Here is an 18,206-nt window from a genome sequence, read left to right as displayed (position 1 = left end):
TTAAACCAAACTGCTGCTGACTGATGATGCTGTGCGCAAAGAAAAAGAAGGAACATCGACGTCCAGAGGGAAGCTTTCCTGCCTGGATGTTTCTTGTGCCGAGTGTGACGCTGTTTCTGCTGCTCCTCCCTCACATGGTGTGCAACGTGCCGAGCACGAACTGTGCCACCTCTGACCCCCCTCCCATTCCCCATGAGTGGCAGCAGCCAGGCGAAGTCCTTGTCGGCGGGATCATAACACTGATCAATATTGTGTTCGCCAACTTGAAATTCAAAGAATGCCCTTCTCGGGAGGCAATCGACACTCAAGTGTATGGAATAATATCATACGAATTTAAAAGCAGTGGTGGCTGTCTTTGATTGGTTCTTTGTACTGATTGCAAAATGTATTCATTTTTCTTTTAAAAAAAGAGAGAGGAGTTTTTTTAAAAAAAATGTATAAATGAAGTGAATAAGGGAGGGAGGGAGGGACGGTAGCTCAGTGGTAGAGCATCTGCTTGGGAAGCAGAAGGTCCCAGGTTCAATCCCCGGCATCTCCAACTAAAAAGGGTCCAGGCAAATAGGAGTGAAAAACCTCAGCTTGAGACCCTGGAGAGCCGCTGCCAGTCAGGTGAGGGACGGTGGCTCAGTGGTAGAGCATCTGCTTGGTATGCAGAAGGTCCCAGGTTCGATCCCTGGCATCTCCAACTAAAAAGGGTCCAGGCAAGGAGGCATGAAAAACCTCAGCTTGAGACCCTGGAGAGCCACTGCCAGTCTGAGTAGACAATACTGACTTTGATGGACCCAGGGTCTGATTCAGTATAAGGGAGCTTCGTATGGTCGTAAGTGGGAAAATATATCATTATAACATGCAGTTTGTCCGAAAACACCATTGTAAGGAATGATTCATAGACTGGCGAACAGGGATATTTTGGAGAGAGAAAAATCAGTGGAGGCGCTTCACAAATGGTGGTCCTCCAGTTTTACTTGTCTCACCCTGTTCACCTCCTATTCCACTGGCTCGGATTGCTCCTGGTTGTGTCTGTGATGAAGAAATTGTGAATAAAATCCCTCTTTCTCTACTGTGACTCAGAGCATTAGAGGGTGCTTAGAAGCAGCACAGAATTATCTTTATGTCTTTATGTTGATTATGGAAATCACACTCCCTGATTTTTTTGTAAACACACTCAGAAATATGAAGCTCCAATGTCTAAGCAAAAACTGCCCCCCCCCCGCTTCATAGAGCACACATTGACTCCATACAGAGGCCCATTAGCCAATTTAATGCCTAACATGTTATAGCAGGAGATGCCTTCATTCCAATCGGTACATTTGGCATCTGTGCAATCGGAGGCCTTCTTTCTTGCAACGCAATTCCTGAGGAATGAAAAGCTAGTGAAGGTGTGTAGGACACCCCACCCACCCTCACTTCAAGATTTTAGATATTATATATGATTGTATCATTCCGTTGAGCCTTTCAATGCAAACGTTTGGGTTGAAATCTATTGGCACCAAAGTGTTCTTCCATAGGTATAATCTCTGTTGGATGAAGGACTGGATTGATACTGAATTTTGACTTTTCCTTGGGCATTTCCCCCCCCCCCCCTTATATCCACTGATTCCATTCTGTGATTTACTGGGAAATGTCAAGACATTATGAACACCTGTGCCTTGAACTTGCTCAATATGTGAAAACAGGGAATTTCAACAGCAAACTATTATTCAGAAAATTTATGTTTCCCTAATTTCTGCTACTGTGTGGTTTCAGGCTGTGGACAGGCAAACTCTACAAATACAGAAAGCAGTATTTATCAGCAAGTTTGGTGAAGTGGTTAAGTGTGTGGACTCTTATCTGTGAGAACCAGGTTTGATTCCCCACTCTTCCACTTGCAGCTGCTGGAATGGCCTTGGGTCAGCCATAGCTGTCGCAGAGCTGTCCTTGAAAGGGCAGTTTCCATGAGAGCTCTCTCAGCCCCACCCACCTCACACGGTGTCTGTTGTGGGGGTGCAGAAGGTAAAGGAGATTGTAAGCTGCTCTGAGATTCAGAGTACAGGGAGGGGTATAAATCCAATATCTTCTTCTTCTTCAAACTAGACACAAACAGGGGATCAGTGAACAGACTCTCCCACTTTTAAAGGAGATACTAAATGCATTCCTCAGATTTCTGTATACCCCATAGTAAAGAATATGTGAGCTCCTTATTCATTAAGAAGGCAAATAGCAGTGGAAGAGGGATATTTAGGATGGGTAAATTGATACTAGAAAAATAGTTTTAGGAGAAAGGAATAGATCCCACATTCCCCACCAGCAGGGTCTGTGAAGGTTGCTTTTATCTTCTCGCAAACTGGTAGATCCAAATTATAAGTTTTTTGATTATTAAATTACTGTTATTCCAGCGTGATAACCAAGTTCTATCAGCACCTTCTGGCTTTAGCATTTGCTATCAATGAGATCAATGAGAATCTCAAAATTTTGCCGAACATCACTCTTGGGTTCCACATCTATGACAGCAATTATGATCCTAGGATGACCTACCGAACCATCCTGGACCTCCTTTTCAGATCAAAGAGATTTCTCCCCAACTATAAATGTGGTGTGCAAAGAAATGTAGTTGGAGTGATTGGAGGCCTGGATTCCGATACTTCCTCATGCATGGCAGAGCTCTTACAAGTATACAAGATTCCACAGGTAAGAGTTACAGATAGGACTCAGAGTTCTTCTTAACTTTTACATGTATTTTGCTTTTCCATTCTCTTTCTTGTAGTGATATCATAGTTCAGGGGGGGGGGGGGAGTTGAGAAATATTGCTTGAATAAAGCAAAACATCCCAAAATGTAGACTTTTGTAATAGTACAAAAAGGATAAAGGTGTAAGGGAAGGTCTATGTGTGTGGACAGAACATGTAAAGGAGAGATGGAGTTTGTGGATGATGGGGAGGGTTGGTGGCTCAGTGGTAGAGCATCTGCTTGGGAAGGAGAAGGTCCCAGGTTCAATCCCTGGCATCTCCAAAAAAGGGTCCAGGCAAATAGGTGTGAAAATCCTCAGCTTGAGATCCTGGAGAGCCTCTGCCAGTCTGAGAAGACAATACTGACTTCGATGGACTGAGGGTCTGATTCAGAATAAGGCAGCTTAATTTGTTCATATATGTTCATATGTCTAAACAAAAGTAATTTGTGAAGAATGGTTTGAGTTGAAAAAGAAAACATGAATTGGACAGCGAAGGATTTCTGATGTTTTTGATCACATAGGAAAGTGCATTGTGACAGAACTTGACTTGCCCAATCTTTGATGCACTCTGAAATTGCCCCTCACATTTTGTGGGTTGGTGGCTACTTGAGAATATAATATTCACATCATGTAAGAGCAGAGCATATGATATATTCCTGCTGTTGATACATTATGCTACAGGCAGAGAAAAGGGTGCCCCTGCCACCCTGCCGTTCCATTGTTCTGAAGTAAAATAGACCCAAATTCTCCATTTTTGAAGCTGCATATGCTGCAGGTCTTAGAAAACCCAGATCAAACTCTTCTAAACGAATTCTGTTCTAATTTGGTCAAAGTCCTCATCTTTCTCGAGGAACAATACAAGGACTTTGCATCACATATGTAACTGGAGTTCTGGCCTTCCAGGTGAGCACTGGCTCTTTTCTGTTTGTGACCGCAGCACACATGGATAAGTGGCTTCAGCCTCCCACACCACTCTCTGTTTTTCCCATGGCTGTCTTCGGAAATATAGCCTTCAGTAGCTACATGGGATGGAGGATGCCAAAACATTGTGTGTGGGAGGAGGCCAGTGCTGCTTTCCCATGTGTGTCATGGTTCCAAACACAAAGGAGACAGTGTGCTTCTGGGAGGGACAAAACTTGAGTCACCCGTGTGATAGAAAGTCCTCTTGTTTCCCAGCAAATACAAGGATTTTATAATGTATAGATGAAACCACAGACAGTGCGCTATCTGGGGCTCCTGCCTTTGTCTAGTAAAGATGGCTCGTCTTTAAAAGGTTCATTAAAGAAGGTGGAACTCAACATCCATTACTGCATGTTTGAGCTGGGAAAATCTCTTGTATTTCCTTTTTTCAGAGGCTAAAGATAAATCTTTCACTTCAAAGTTTCTTATGATCCCTTAGCCTATAGTAGCAACAAGAGATTAGGGGGTGGATTGGTGAAAATTGTAATGAATTAAATTGCCTAAGATTAAGTTTCCATTCCTTTTTTTGTGGATCTCTCACCGATTCTTGTACAGATTTCATACGGGTCATTTGAATCAACATCTACGGACGAAACCCATTTCCCTTCATTTTACCGCATGGTTCCCACTGAAGCTCTTCAGATTACGGGGATCGTCCAATTACTTTGGCATTTCAAATGGAAATGGGTTGGACTTATCATTATAGAAGATGATGGTGGAGATAATTTCTTACATTCAATGGAGCGTCTGTTTTCCGAAAATGGAATCTGCTCAGCTTTCACCAGAAGAGTTCAAAAGAATGCCCGATCATTTAATTCTAAAGAAACTATCATTTGCATTAAAAATAATATTCCAGATTTCATGGAGAGCAGCACCAAGGCGTGTGTTATTTATGGGAACACTCAAACTGTTACATGGTTAGAATTTATGATATGGCTTACAACAGTTTTCCTTCCACTACGGTTCCCAGGATATAAGGGTAAGGTTTCTGCAGGAAAAGTATGGATCATGACATCCCAGACTGATTTCTTGGCCAATCTGTTTCAAAGATATTTTGATATTCAAATGTTCCATGGTACTATCTCCTTCGCGATTCACTCAGCAGAACTTGCAGGATTCCAAGAATTTCTTCAGAATACCAATCATTTGGAGGAAAGAGGAAATACATTCATCCAGGAGTTCTGGGAGCAAGCATTTGACTGTTTAATTCCAAATTTGGTTAGACCCACAGATGCTGATGAAGCATGCACAGGAGAGGAGACCCTAGAGGACCTTCCTACAACATACTTTGAAAAGAGCATAAGTGGCCATAGCTATAGTATCTACAATGCTGTCTATGCTGTGGCTCATGCATTGCACAGCATTTATACATCTAGATTCTTCTTGAGAAGAACACAGGATAGTGGGAGATGGACTCCTTTGAATGTGCAACCCTGGCAGGTAACATCATCTCAATGAGAAATACGTATTGTCATGATGTAAGTTCTACATGATGCTGTAACTCAGATTTTTTGTGTTGGCCACTCAAGTCTACTGTATTTCCCCAAATCATTTCCTTTAATTGTCAGATACTGGTACAATGAATGGTGGTGAATTGTGTCCTTGAGTTGTATGCAATTTATGGTGAGTCTTTATGGGGTTTTCAAAAGAAAAGACATTCAGGGCAAATTCCCATTCCTTGCTTCTGCAGAGAAAGAACCTGAATTTTCTTGGTGGTCTCTCAGCCAAGTACTGACGATGGCTGAAGAAGAAGACCGTAGGTTTATACCCTGCCCTTCTCTCTGAATCAGAGTCTCAGAGTAGCTTACAATCTCCTTTATCTTCTTCCTCCACAACAGACACCCTGTGAGGTGGGTGGGGCTGAGAGAGCTCTAACAGAAGCTGCCTTTTCAAGGACAATGCTTGAGAGAGCTATGGCTGACCCAAAGTTATTCCAGCAGCTGCACATGGAGGAGTGGGGAATCAAACCTGGTTCTCCCAGATAAGAGTCCGTGCACTTTCTCTCGGCTTGACTTCGCGAACGAAGATTTAAGAAGGGTGCAGTTGTCCACGTCTGCTGCAGGCTCGCTGGTGGCTGACAAGACCAACGCGGGATAGGCAGATCCGGCCACAGTGGCTGCAGGGAAAAGTCTGATTTGGGGTTGGTGCTGTAGCAGTGCGATTCTTCCTCAATCTCCTTTTGTCCTCAAGACCAGCTATGCGTGCGTTCTTAAAGGAAGAGACAGCCTGGTGGATGGTATGTCTCCATGCTTTGCGATCTGAGGCTAGGTCTCAGATCACTTTACTACTACACCAAACTGACCCGGCTTACCTTCTGAGATTGCACGAGATTGGGCTAGCCTGGGCCATCGAAGTCAGGGGTGTGTGTAATACATCAACTTCTTACATAATCTGATTTCTCATGCATCAGTAATATTAGAATTTTTCAACTGCAAAATCACATGACATAAGAATCTCTGTAATACTGAGTCTCACACTAAATATTATTTTCAAGGGCTGGCAGCAGTTATGCAAGTTGAGGTTCTTCACATTACTGATTCATGATCCTTTCTCTATGACAGATGCCTACACCTCAGTCTGGGACTTTCTGCATAAAGAACATGTCTTCTGAAATGAGCCAGGGCATTTCCATTGAAAAGGGGAACTATAATTCATGCCTCATAAACCACATACCATCCCTCCAACCACACCCCTAACTTGGGGATTCATCATTAAAAGAAGTTATGATTTTGTCCTCTGCCATTCTCTTCCTCTAACTGATACCTGAGAGCCAGTTTGGTGTAGTGGTTAAGTGTACAGACTCTTATCTGGGAGAACCAGGTTTGATTCCCCACTCCTTCACTTGCAGCTGCTGGAATGGCCTTGGATCAGTCATGACTCTTGTAGAGTTGCTCTTGAAAAGGCAGCTGAGAAAACTCTCAGCTCCCTGCATCTCACAGGTTGTCTGTTGTGAGGGAGGAAGATAAAAGAGATTCTCAAAGGTTTCAGGTTTTCATGGCTGGTAACATCATTAGCGTTTGTAGAATCTTTCGGGCTCAGGTGCCGTGTTCTACTGGAGAAAGTTTTTCTTCCAGACGTTTCGTTCTCGGCTGCGGAGAACATCCTCAGTGACGTTGCAACCGGAGCAGGAGCTCTGACCTTCTTGGCTGCCCGAAAGAGTCTACAAACCCTAATAAAAGAGATTGTGAGCCGCTCGGAGTGGAGGGCGGGATATAAATCCAATATCTTCATCTACCTCACAGAGTGTCTGCTGTTGGGGGTGGAGAAGGTAAAGGAGAGTGTGAGCCGCTCTGAGACTCTTCGGAGTGGAGGGCGGGATATAAATCTAATATCTTCATCTACCTCACAGGTTGTCTGTTGGGGGGGAGGAAGATAAAGGAGATTGTGAGCCGCTCTGAGATTCTTCGGAGTGGAGGGTAGGATATAAATCCAATTTTTTCTTCTTCTTCAGTATCATTTATGGAATAATCACATTCATAAGGGCAACATCTTCTTATAAAATAAAATTAATTAAGCTACTTGAAAATCTAGGTGAAGAAATTATACTGTCCTGCACATATTTATCTCTCCCCCCCCCCCCGCCCCTTCTAGCTTCATTCATTGCTTCAGAGGATTTCATTCAACAATAGTGCTGCAGAACAGATTGTGTTAAATGAACATGGAGAATTAGCTGCTGGATTTGATATTACCAATCTGGTCACTTTCCCTAACAACACATACATCAAAGTTAAAGTTGGAATGGTGGATCCTCGGGCTCCTCCAGGCCAAGAGGTCACCATTGATGAAGATAGCATTGAGTGGCACCCAGAACTCATACAGGTAGGAGGATAAAGATATCATATTGAAATGAAATAAAAATATACAGGTCTCTAACAAATATAAAGAGGGAGAGGCAGCCAAAGCCTTCTTGTGCCTCGCTTTATATTGATAGCACCTGCCAACTTCTTCCTCCATGAACACTCTTATAGGAATAGAAATTAATTTTTTATTGTATTATAAAATCCGTGGTCATCCCCTGAAATGTATGGGTTTAAGGTGGAAGAAACAAAAGCCATTTTTTCCCATTTCATTTATTAGCTTCTATGGGGAGGGACAGTGCTTGGTAAGCAGAAGGTCCCAGGTTCAATCCCCAGCATCTCCAACTAAAAAGGGTCCAGGCAAATAAGCGTGAAAAACCTGGAGAGCCGCTGCCAGTCTGAGTAGACGATACTGACTTTGATGGACCGAGGGTCTGATTCAGTATAAGGCAGCTTCATATGTTCATATATGACCAAAGGTCTTAAGCTCAATCAGGATGTAACAATCATCAAAACGTGCATTGGTATACAACAGAGCTATCCATATTCACAGAATTCAAATGTTATAGTCAAAATATTCAAATCTAAAATAAAATATTAAAACAGGAATTTCTAATAAAACTGATCGTACAGTTAAGTAAACCTAAAATAGTCATGTTAACCACACATCTGCCAGATCCCATTACCATCAGATCAATCCAGATTTCGCACGTTTTGGAGATAAGATTATCGTTAAACATTTAGGAAGCAAAAGCCATTCTTCACACAATTCATAATAACCACATTGATTGAAACATGCTGAAACGATGAAAAATATGTTTTCACCGAGTAAATTATTACTGGGGAGAGAAGGTGGTGTGATATAACCTGATCTGGCCAGACCTTGGAAACTATGAGCGTTTTCGCACTGACCTTTTACTGGCGCGACCACCCTCTTGACACCGGAGGATCTGCCCGGATTTCGCACAAGAAGCGCCGGCGCACCCAAAAGAGCCGGCTACTTCCGTCGCGAAACCCGCTCAAACGGAAACCGCCAAGAAGCAGGAAACCGTTTGAGCGGGTTTCGCGACGGAAGTAGCCGGCTCTTTTGGGTGCGCCGGCGCTTCTTGTGCGAAATCCGGGCAGATCCTCCGGTGTCAAGAGGGTGGTCGCGCCAGTAAAAGGTCAGTGCGAAAACGGCCTAAGTGTCAGCGAAGGGTTCATTGAAGTTTCAAAATGATCAGACTCGTCTTTGTTTAAAAACTAAGTTTCATTTATTGATTACAACAATGCTACGCTCTACACAGGTTTTTTGAAACTGATAACGAATAGGGAAAGGTATTGGCATTTATGGACCTACATCAAAGCAATGGGGGTTTAAATCACTTCTCATAATAAAGTTGCAGTTTGTCTTTTGGAGGCACTCGGTTCACACGCCCTTATCTTTCACGTATGTAAACTGTATCTCCCTCCCGGTGGTGTCCTTGCTTGGCTCCAGCAGGCGCCTGAGAAGCGGCCGAGCATTTTGCACTTCAAAGACCTTGCTGGCCTTTGGCGCCTCAATCACCTTCTCCTCTTCCCCCCGCCCCCCCATACATTCTACAATGGCACTAGTATTAGTGGGCGAAGATTCATAGGGTTAGTTAACAGTAAATAAACATTTCAAACAGCAGAGTTAGCTTCAATAGAACACAAGCTGACACTAAGCAGGGTTGGTAGATAGCTGGGAGACCACCAAGGAAAGCTCCGCAGAGGAAGGCGATAGTAAACTACCTCTGCTTCTTGCTTGCCTTGGAAGCCCCTTGCTTGGGTCGCCATAGGTCGGTCACAATGTGACTGCCCTTACATGTGTGAACTATTATGCAGAACTGGACCAGAGACCAAAAGCATTGGTAATATTCATGCCATTCCTTACTGCTCTAATATGCTTTGATTTTTTTTTCTGTGTGGGTATGGGTGTGTGCACACGAGTGTGCATGCATGCATGCCTGGGAGTCATGGTAACTTCTGGCAACCCCTGCTGGGGCAGAGGACATTCAGAGAAGTGGCTTGATAACAGCCTGTCTCTGTCTCCCACTCCTGGAATTCCAAGGAGGTCTCCCATCCAAGTACTTTCCAAGGTCAGCCCTGCTGAGCTTCTATGATCTGAGATGTGGCTTGCTCAGGATATCTGGGTCAGGGCTACATTCCTTACTGCTGAAATGCCAAAAGCCACGTAGTCATGAGAGGCTCCCCTGCTGGAGCAGGATCAGTGGGTCATTTTGTAGAAAAATAGGTGGTGGAGCTCATCCAGGGATTGTTATGAGGCTGCACCTACTATCCAATGGACAAGGAAGTGGAACTCTCAGAAGGAGGAGGTGGAACTCTCAAAAAGGTTCAGGAGCTGTGCTCCGGTGAGCTTCCACTGAATCCGAGGCTTGGGTTTGTCTCTTCCAGTGTCTGGTTCCACACAGTGGTGAACCACTTGCCTTGGAGGGCCAAAATACCATATAAAGAGACTGATGCTTCTCTGTTATGTTAGCATTTTAAATTTCATTATGGTATCATTGATGAGCGACGGTAGACTCCTTCAGTTGCAAGGCTTCTCACTTAGCAGAAATAAAACTTTATTGATAATAATTTTGTTTTTATCACCTTATTAGACCTTCTGATGATTCAACATTGTTTAGGTATTCTATTACTGCTTTACCCTGACCAGGGCGGGGCTTTTTTTGAGCAGGAACATGTTGGAACTCAGTCCTAAAATGGCTGACTGACTCCATCTTAGTAATGGTAATGTTGTTTCTGCAATGTCATGCTGAGTCATGCTGCATCATGATCCAGCTGTTACCTGTTACTGAGGTAAGGTGGGATGACCTCACCTGTAATTAGGCTTTGTGCTGACTCACAGAGCTGATGCAACCCTGATGATTGGTACGTGTACTTAGGGAAGCTCAGTGAGCCTGCCCAGTCTGCCTGTAAGGATTGTGGGTACTGTGCGGCCCACTGTCTGGGTGGCAGCAGACACTGCTGGTGTTGGATCCTAGGCTACTGTGCTTGGATCGTGCTGTGTATACTTACTGCTGTATACTGTTATCTACTGAAGTGTGTACTGATTACTGTGTATGACCTTGGCCTGGCAACGACTCTGAATATTGGATACTATCCTGGTAAATATATCTACCATTGAATACAGCTGTTTCTCTTGTCTATTAATTCTTGTGTTTTGCCTGTCCCTCTCCTTCAGCTCTTCTGCTGCGTGCAAAATACTCTAACAGAACACAGTTCCGGCTGGCTTTGTGTCAGGGGGTGTGGCCTAATATGCAAATGAGCTCCTGCTGGGCTTTTTCTACAAAAAGCCCTCTGTGAAACAATGGTGGTGTCAGGGGTGTGGCCTAATATGCAAATAAGTTTCTGCTGGGCTTTTTTTACAAAAAGCCCTGTGTGGAACAATGGTGGTGTCAGGGGGTGTGGCCTAATATGCAGATAAGTTTCTGCTGGGCTTTTTCTGCAAAAAAAAGCCCTGGACTAGGGTACTCGAATTGTGTCAGATCTTCAAAGCTAAGCAGGGCCAGCCCTTTTAAATACGAGGATGAGAGGCCACAGGATCACCTAAGTCAGCTACAGCTTCCACTTTGCATAATCAATAGTGTTTTATGATTTGTTGATCGCTTTGTGAGCAGAGAGATAAGCTCATTTTTTTCACTTCTTTAATAACCAGCATCAAACATTTGCAGAGCCTATGTTAAGCAACATTTTCAAAACGTTTTGAGGAATTTGCAACGTTTTGAGCAATGGTTTCTTTTTTTTCCCCCACCGTACATAGGTTCCTCCATCCTCTTTGTGCAATGACTACTGCTATCCTGGTTTCAGTAAGAAAATGAAAGAGGAGGAAAAATCTTGCTGCTATGATTGTGCTCCGTGTTCTGAAGGAAGCTTCTCAGAACAAGAGGGTAGGAGACACACTCTTCAACAAATAGAATTCCAACCCAATCTCTGAACTCTTTTGGAACAAATGGCAAACGTTGCACTGGGCATTTAAATACCACCCATTGATGGCATTGGGCCTTTGCCAACTAGGGAAATAATATGCTAACAGCATTTTTACTTTTTAAATTATTTCTGTGTTCTACTGTTTGCTTCATTCTCTAGGAAAATGATAGAACATAACGTAAGAGCCTTGCTGGATCAGACCGATAGCCCATCTAGTCCTGCACTTGTCCCACACTCTTACTTTGGAAGGTCAATAACAGAGCAAATAGGCCGAGGCTGTTATATTCAGAGATTTATTGCCTTTGAATGTGGACCTTCACAAATATAAGTCTGGTGAGGCTATTGTATGCATAACTAGGGTTTTTTGTAGCAGGAACTCCTTTGCATATTAGGCCACACACCCCTGATGTAGCCAGTCCTCCAAGAGCTTACAATAGGCCCTGTAAGAAGAGCTCTGTAAACTCAGGGGTGTGTGGCCTAATATGCAAAGGAGTTCCTGCTACAAAAAAAGCCCTATGCATAATAATAATAATTTTTAATTTATATCCCGCCTTCCCCGCCGAAGCAGGCTCAGGGCAGCTTACATAACATAAATACATAATTACAATAATACAGCAATAAAATTCATAACAATCGATTCAATATACAATTATATTTAAAACAGCATTTAAACTAATAATTTAAAACCACAGTATGATATGGTGCTACAGGCTTGATATATGCGTATAAACATAGTTTTCACATAGTTTTAATTGTGATGATACAATGGTTCCACATTAAAAGGTCAGCTGGAAGAGGATGGTCTTGCAGGCCCGGCGGAACTAATTAAGGCTCTGCAAGACCCACACCTCTTCTGGTAGCTGGTTCCACCAGTGGGGTGCTGTAATCGAGAAGGCCCGCTCCCTTGTCACTTTCAATTTGGCTTCCTTCGGCCCAGGGATTGTCAGCAGATTTTGTGAGCTAGATCTCAGTACTCTCTGGGGAACATATGGGGAGAGATGGTCCCTAAGGTAGGCAGATCCTCGGCCATATAGGGCTTTAAAGGTAATAACCAGCACTTTGTAACGAACTCGGTACACAATTGGCAGCCAGTGCAGTTCCCGCAGCCTAGGCTGTATATGTTCCCACCTAGGGAGTCCCATTAATAGTCTGGCTGCCGCGTTCTGCACTAGCTGCAGTTTACGGGTTCGGCACAGGGGCAGCCCCAGTATGTATGCATAACACACATGTGGAACAAATATTGTCCTCGGAGATAAAAATCAGAAAATTCTGCACCTGTACTTATGCAAGAATTTGATTTGACCAGTGTAGTGATGCAAAATGTAGACTTGATGGAATTTTGATGAGGAAAATTAACACATAGTAATTAATGAGAACAAGATCAGGACTGGCTTTGGCAGGAGCTGTTCTCTAAGGAAAGTCACAGTTAAAAGCGATCATGAGAGATCATGGGATTGCCGTTTACTTGAATGCATGATGAAAATGTCAATGGTAATTGTAAAATCACATGGGGCAAAGAAACCACAAGGGAAAATATTGACAATTTTTTAATGTCATTTTAGGTTACGTTGGCACATCAGCTGACATTCAGCACTGAAAGCACTAAATGCAAGGTATCTTGTTAAGGCATTTCCAGTTTGGGGGAATAATTAGCATGGTATTAAACTGCAAAAAAATAGGTTTGATATAGCTAGCTTTCACACAGAGTCTTTCCCAATTCCTTCTCACACGGCTTTATATAGAGACAGTTCCTATGAATCTCAGAAAACCTTTTTTATGTGATCAAAGATCACTGACAGCATCCAACCAAATGTTGTTTTTCAGATATGGACCATTGTATCAGTTGTTCAGAAGACTGCTATCCCAATAAGGAGAAAGATCAATGCATACCCAAGACAATAAGCTTCCTCTCTTTAGAAGAACCTTTGACCATAATTTTAGCCTTTTGGGCCTTTTTCTTCTCCTTGCTTACAGTGTTGATACTTGCCATCTTCATTAAGCACCAGGACACTCCCATTGTCAAAGCCAACAACCGGAGCCTCACCTACATTCTTCTTGTCTCCCTCCTTCTTTGCTTCCTCTGCTCTTTGTTCTTCATGGGACGTCCTACTAAGGTGTTCTGCCTCCTCCGACAAACAACTTTTGGCATCATCTTCTCAATAGCTGCTTCTTCTGTACTGGCAAAAACCATTACAGTGGTGGTGGCTTTCATGGCCTCCAAGCCAAGAAATATTTTCCAGAAATGGGTGGGCAAACAATTGGCTCATTCTATTGTCTTTTCCAGCTCCTTACTTGAAGCCATCATTTGTGTTGTTTGGTTAGCAACCTCTCCCCCATTTCCAGATTTGGACATGCACTCTCTTACAACAGAAATCATATTGCAGTGTAATGAAGGGTCAGTTGCCATGTTTTACTGTGTCCTGGGTTACATGGGGATACTTGCTAGCATCAGCTTCATTGTAGCTTTCCTAGCCAGGAAATTGCCTGACAGTTTTAATGAAGTCAAGTTCATCACGTTCAGCATGTTGATCTTTTGCAGTGTTTGGTTGTCCTTTGTTCCTACCTACCTGAGCACAAGAGGAAAATATATGGTGGCCGTGGAGATCTTCTCCATCTTGGCCTCTAGTGCTGGGCTCCTGGGCTGCATCTTTTTGCCCAAATGTTATGTCATAATATTGAAGCCTGAGTTGAACAACAGAGAGCAGCTAGTTAGGAGAAAACGTTAAGTATAGAATGGTCACACTGTTGGGATCTTTTCATCTGATAGTTTACATTTCTAAACCCGCTGCAAACCAGGCTATGGAATAGAAACACCACCGATGGCCTTAATCTATGATACCATTTCAATGTAAACAAAAAGGGTGCCTCTTTGTTGCTTCAACAGTCTTTATCAGCCTTTGATGTTATGAACCATATCATCATTAAACATCTGGTCATCGGCCCGTATGTCTTGACTCATTTATACTTACTCTGATAGTCTAGTGAATGTGGTTTTAACAAAATTCTGAATTATTTCAATTACATTGAAAATCCCAATTGATTCTTCACATTTAGCTAATCCAAGTAACCAGAAAAGTACTACACTTACATGACTGTTGAAAATTTGTCCTTTAGCAACAGTTTGGTTTTTTTTAAAAAAAATCATTGAGTGCTTTTATTATATAAAATATTCTTTAAAAATGAATTCAAAAAATGATTTAAGTATGCCAAACATCACTTAGGAAATGTCAGGTACAACCATCTAAGAGTCCTCTACATATAATACTCTTGTTATTTTTTTTTTTTAACCATGGCAAAAAAAGAAGAAGAGAGAAATAATTTTATGTCTGAAAATGTCATTGTTGGACATTGGCTATGGTATAAAATTAGCAATCGCCACTAAAGGTAATAAAAACCCTCCCTTCTGTCATTGTGCCTGGTTACTTGTTGGAGAGAGGTTGTGTCACAATGGAAGAGCCTCTGCTTTGCATGCAGGTTTAATCTGCAACTTCTCTGGTTAAAAGGTCCAGTCAGTAGGTGATGTGAGACACCTCTACCTAAGATGCTAGAGAGCCACTGCCAGTCTAACAATACCGACCTTGAGGAACCAAAGGTTTGAGTCAATATAAGGCAGCTTCACATGAGTTCGTGTGTGGCCTGCTTTGATAACCTTTAATGTTTACCTAACATTTTAGAGGTTTTGTTGTAGCTATATATTAGCCCTGAAAACATTACCACAACAGCCTTTGTGCGGGAGGATTTTTTTAAAAAGAATACGACTGCAGAGTCATACCCCGCCATTCTCTCTGAATCAGAGCAGCTGACAACTTCCTGTACCTTCTTCCCCTACAGCAGACACCCTGTGAGGTGGATGGGGCTGAGAGGGCTTTCTCAGCAGCTGCCCTTTCAAGGACAACTTCTTCTTATTATAACACATGTGTAATGGTAAACATGGGGAAGTCCATGGCAAACCACTCTGTAAAAGTCTGTCATGAAAACATCCTGATGTGACAGCACCCCATGGGTTAGTAATGACTGGTGCTGGCACCTTTACCTTTAATGGTAAACAGGAATAAGAAGCAGATAAGGATTCCTTTTAAACTGATACTTGCAACTCTGAATGAGACCTATTTTGTACACTGGTGCTAAAATGAGAGTATTTGTAGAATACAGTGCTGGAAACAGAATTTGGAGTTTTCTGTTTGAAAATTACAGTCTACTAGTAAAAGGTGACCTCTGTGACATGTTATCTGCTGGCAGAATGAATCCATTAATGCTTGAAAGAACTTTGATGCTGTTTAGGATCATGTTTGGGCTTCTTCCACTTTTAGTAAGCTTAACTATATCCTTAAAGATAGATCCAAGTGGGCAGCCGTGTTGGTCTGAAGCAATAGAACAAAGCAATAGACAAATGCACCTTTAAGACCAACAACGTTTTATTCAGAATGTAAGCTTTCGTATGCTCTAAAGCAGGGTTTCCCAAACTTTTCTTTCCCGTGGCCCGGTTATTTTTACACTTCTCCTTCGTGGATCACTAAAATTCGAGGGTGGAGCCAGGAGATTTTGGAGGTGGAACTGGGAAACAGGAATTATGTCATTTCCTGTGGTGTCACTTCCAGGTCAAGGGCCAAGTGATGTCACTTCCAGAGCACATGAAACCAAAACTCCACCTTTTCATGTGATGTCACTTCCAGGGCACTCCCCCAAACCTGCCTCTTCTTCTGAAGTAACTTCATTTTCAGAAAAATCTCTCAAACTCATGCTGAGCCAAAATGGGGGTGGAAAGTGGGTGGTTTGCAACTTTTTCATGCATTCCCAGGGTCCTCTCTTTCCACCCTCACACCTGCATGCACCTATCTGTTTGTGTGTTCTTCTCCAGCTTGCAAGCACTCCTAATGCCCATGTTCAATTGCCTGCACCATCTTCACACCCCTTCCTCAACAGCACTGGCCAGTGTATGCAGTTGGAAGTGCTGTTACCATTGCCATCAGGAATGCCAGTGCTGTGTACCACTCACACTGGGCCATGGCAGCTGCTGTACCTCAAAATATGCTGACACATTTAGTTGGCCCTTCCTTCAGCTGCTACTACTGGAACCCTGCCTCAATCTACAACCAAGCTTGCTTGGTTTCAAGAAAATCTTTTGACAGCTATTTTTCATACTTTTCCTTGACTGAAACACTGGGAAATTGCTGCGAAGTGTAGCAGAGAATTGTACTACAATTAATGAATTAATTTAAAATTATTTAAAGTTCATAAAAGCTTTTCTGCAGTTATCCCGAAAAGGATATTTATGAGGGGCTTGCAGCTTTTTACTGGCTGTGTTTCCCTAGCTTTTAAAAGCAACATGCTATGCAGATATTTAGCCAGTGAACTTCTTTCACCCTTTTTAATATCTGCAGGAGTTTAATTTTGGTGTCAGACAGCTGTTAAAAGCAGGACCAGTAAAATGGTGCCAAGTTCATAGTACCATCACTTTCAGTGCTGTTGAGATATACAGCAGTAATCTCCAATAGTCTCTTTCTGCCCCACACCTCTAACTCTCACTCACTCACACAAAAATCTCATAGAAAGGCCAGCTGACTACAACTGGGGGTGCCAATTTTTCATTGACAGAGCTCCTATGTCTGCAACAACAGTATGATGAACAGAAAAGTTTCATCCAGTAAAAATGGAAGGAAAGAAAGAAAGGGAAAGAATGAAATGGAAGGAAAGGAAAGGAAAGGGAAAAGAAAAGAAAAGACATGGAAAGAAAGACATGGAAAGAAAGACATGGAAAGAAAGAACATAAGAGAAGCCATGTTGGATCAGACCAGTGGACCATCCAAGTACAATATTCTCTCATACAATGCCCAAAAAACACCAGAATGTCCACCAGTGGGGCTAGGGCACTAGAAGCCCTCCCTCTTTTGCTTCCCCCCAACCCCAGCACCAAGAATACAGACAGAGCATCCCTTGCAGATGGAAAAAGAAAGAAGGGGAGACAAAGGGGGGGAAAGCCTTACTCACCATCAGATTACCCCAGCCAGCAACAATTCTGCCCAGGGGTCATTTGGTAAAAAATATAGCTACTGGGATGCCCACTCCCCACCCCTTCTGGCTGAAAAAACACACACCCCTTTTTTGCCACCCAGGCCTCCTGGGAAATCTCCCCAAAAGAACATACTGCAAGGCACATGGAAGCTCATACCTTGAAGAACACTTCATGGATCTAAAGTGCCAGTGGATGCCAGCTTTTCTCTCCAACACTGGGAGAGGGGGAGAAGGAAGGAGAGGCAGCCCAGCTCCTCTCTGCACAACACAGAGACAGGGGAAGGAAGGAAGCCAAATGGATCTCAAACTTTGCAGCCTGTGTCATTCTTCAAGGTTAGCTTTTCTCTGCACAACACAAAGATGGGGGAAGGAAGGAAGCCAAATGGAGCTCAGGCTTTGCAGCCTGTCAGTCTTCAAGGCTAACTTTTCTCTGCACAACAGAGAGATGGTGGAAGGAAGGAAGCAGAGCAGAGGTCATGCTTTGCTGGGGGCAGGGCTAGCTTTGTCTTTTCTTGTGACCCAGTAGTGAGGCTTCCATGGCCCGGTATCGGGTCCCAACCCTGCAAATGTGAAACCGTGCTCTAAAGCAGATTCCATCAGACAAAATCACCCTTTTTGTCTGATGAAGTCTGCTTAAGAGCATACGAAAGTTTACATTCTGAATAAAACTTAGTTGGTCTTAAAGGTGCCACTTGTCTGGGTGGCCATAATAGCTGGAGACCAGCCAGGGACACCTTGAGGGGGGAATGATGTGAGTGCGTGCGCGCGAAGCGTGCGCGC

The 18,206-nt window shown here is 43.1% G+C and overlaps 2 protein-coding genes across 2 annotated transcripts; both read left to right on the top strand.

Moving 5' to 3' along the window:
• The first annotated feature begins 26 nt into the window (after positions 1-26).
• LOC132583086 (vomeronasal type-2 receptor 26-like) lies at positions 27-5,258 on the top strand. The gene is made up of 3 exons (XM_060254750.1): positions 27-310; positions 2,376-2,667; positions 4,222-5,258. Exons 1-3 carry the CDS (start codon positions 27-29, stop codon positions 5,122-5,124), a joined length of 1,479 nt encoding a protein of 492 aa, XP_060110733.1. The 3' UTR covers positions 5,125-5,258.
• A 2,146-nt stretch (positions 5,259-7,404) lies between these two features.
• Positions 7,405-14,140, top strand: LOC132583085 (vomeronasal type-2 receptor 26-like). Its single transcript, XM_060254749.1, has 3 exons — positions 7,405-7,485; positions 11,248-11,381; positions 13,249-14,140. The coding sequence occupies exons 1-3, from the start codon at positions 7,405-7,407 to the stop codon at positions 14,138-14,140; spliced, it is 1,107 nt and encodes a 368-aa protein (XP_060110732.1).
• The last annotated feature ends 4,066 nt before the right edge of the window (positions 14,141-18,206 follow it).

This window comes from Heteronotia binoei, chromosome 15 (genome assembly GCF_032191835.1).
Source record: "Heteronotia binoei isolate CCM8104 ecotype False Entrance Well chromosome 15, APGP_CSIRO_Hbin_v1, whole genome shotgun sequence".
NCBI classification, from domain to species: Eukaryota; Metazoa; Chordata; class Lepidosauria; order Squamata; family Gekkonidae; genus Heteronotia; species Heteronotia binoei.
This window is presented reverse-complemented; position numbering and strand designations above follow the sequence as displayed.

Bases quoted from the DNA above. Each gene is read 5' to 3' on its own strand.
- LOC132583085 (XM_060254749.1), top strand. From the start codon at position 7,405: ATGGTGGATCCTCGGGCTCCTCCAGGCCAAGAGGTCACCATTGATGAA. The intron at 7,486-11,247 runs GTAGGAGGATAA...CACCGTACATAG, and splicing joins GGCACCCAGAACTCATACAG to GTTCCTCCATCCTCTTTGTG. The intron at 11,382-13,248 runs ACACACTCTTCA...AGATATGGACCA, and splicing joins TCAGAACAAGAGGGTAGGAG to TTGTATCAGTTGTTCAGAAG.
- LOC132583086 (XM_060254750.1), top strand. From the start codon at position 27: ATGCTGTGCGCAAAGAAAAAGAAGGAACATCGACGTCCAGAGGGAAGC. The intron at 311-2,375 runs GTATGGAATAAT...CTGTTATTCCAG, and splicing joins GAGGCAATCGACACTCAAGT to CGTGATAACCAAGTTCTATC. The intron at 2,668-4,221 runs GTAAGAGTTACA...ATTCTTGTACAG, and splicing joins AAGTATACAAGATTCCACAG to ATTTCATACGGGTCATTTGA.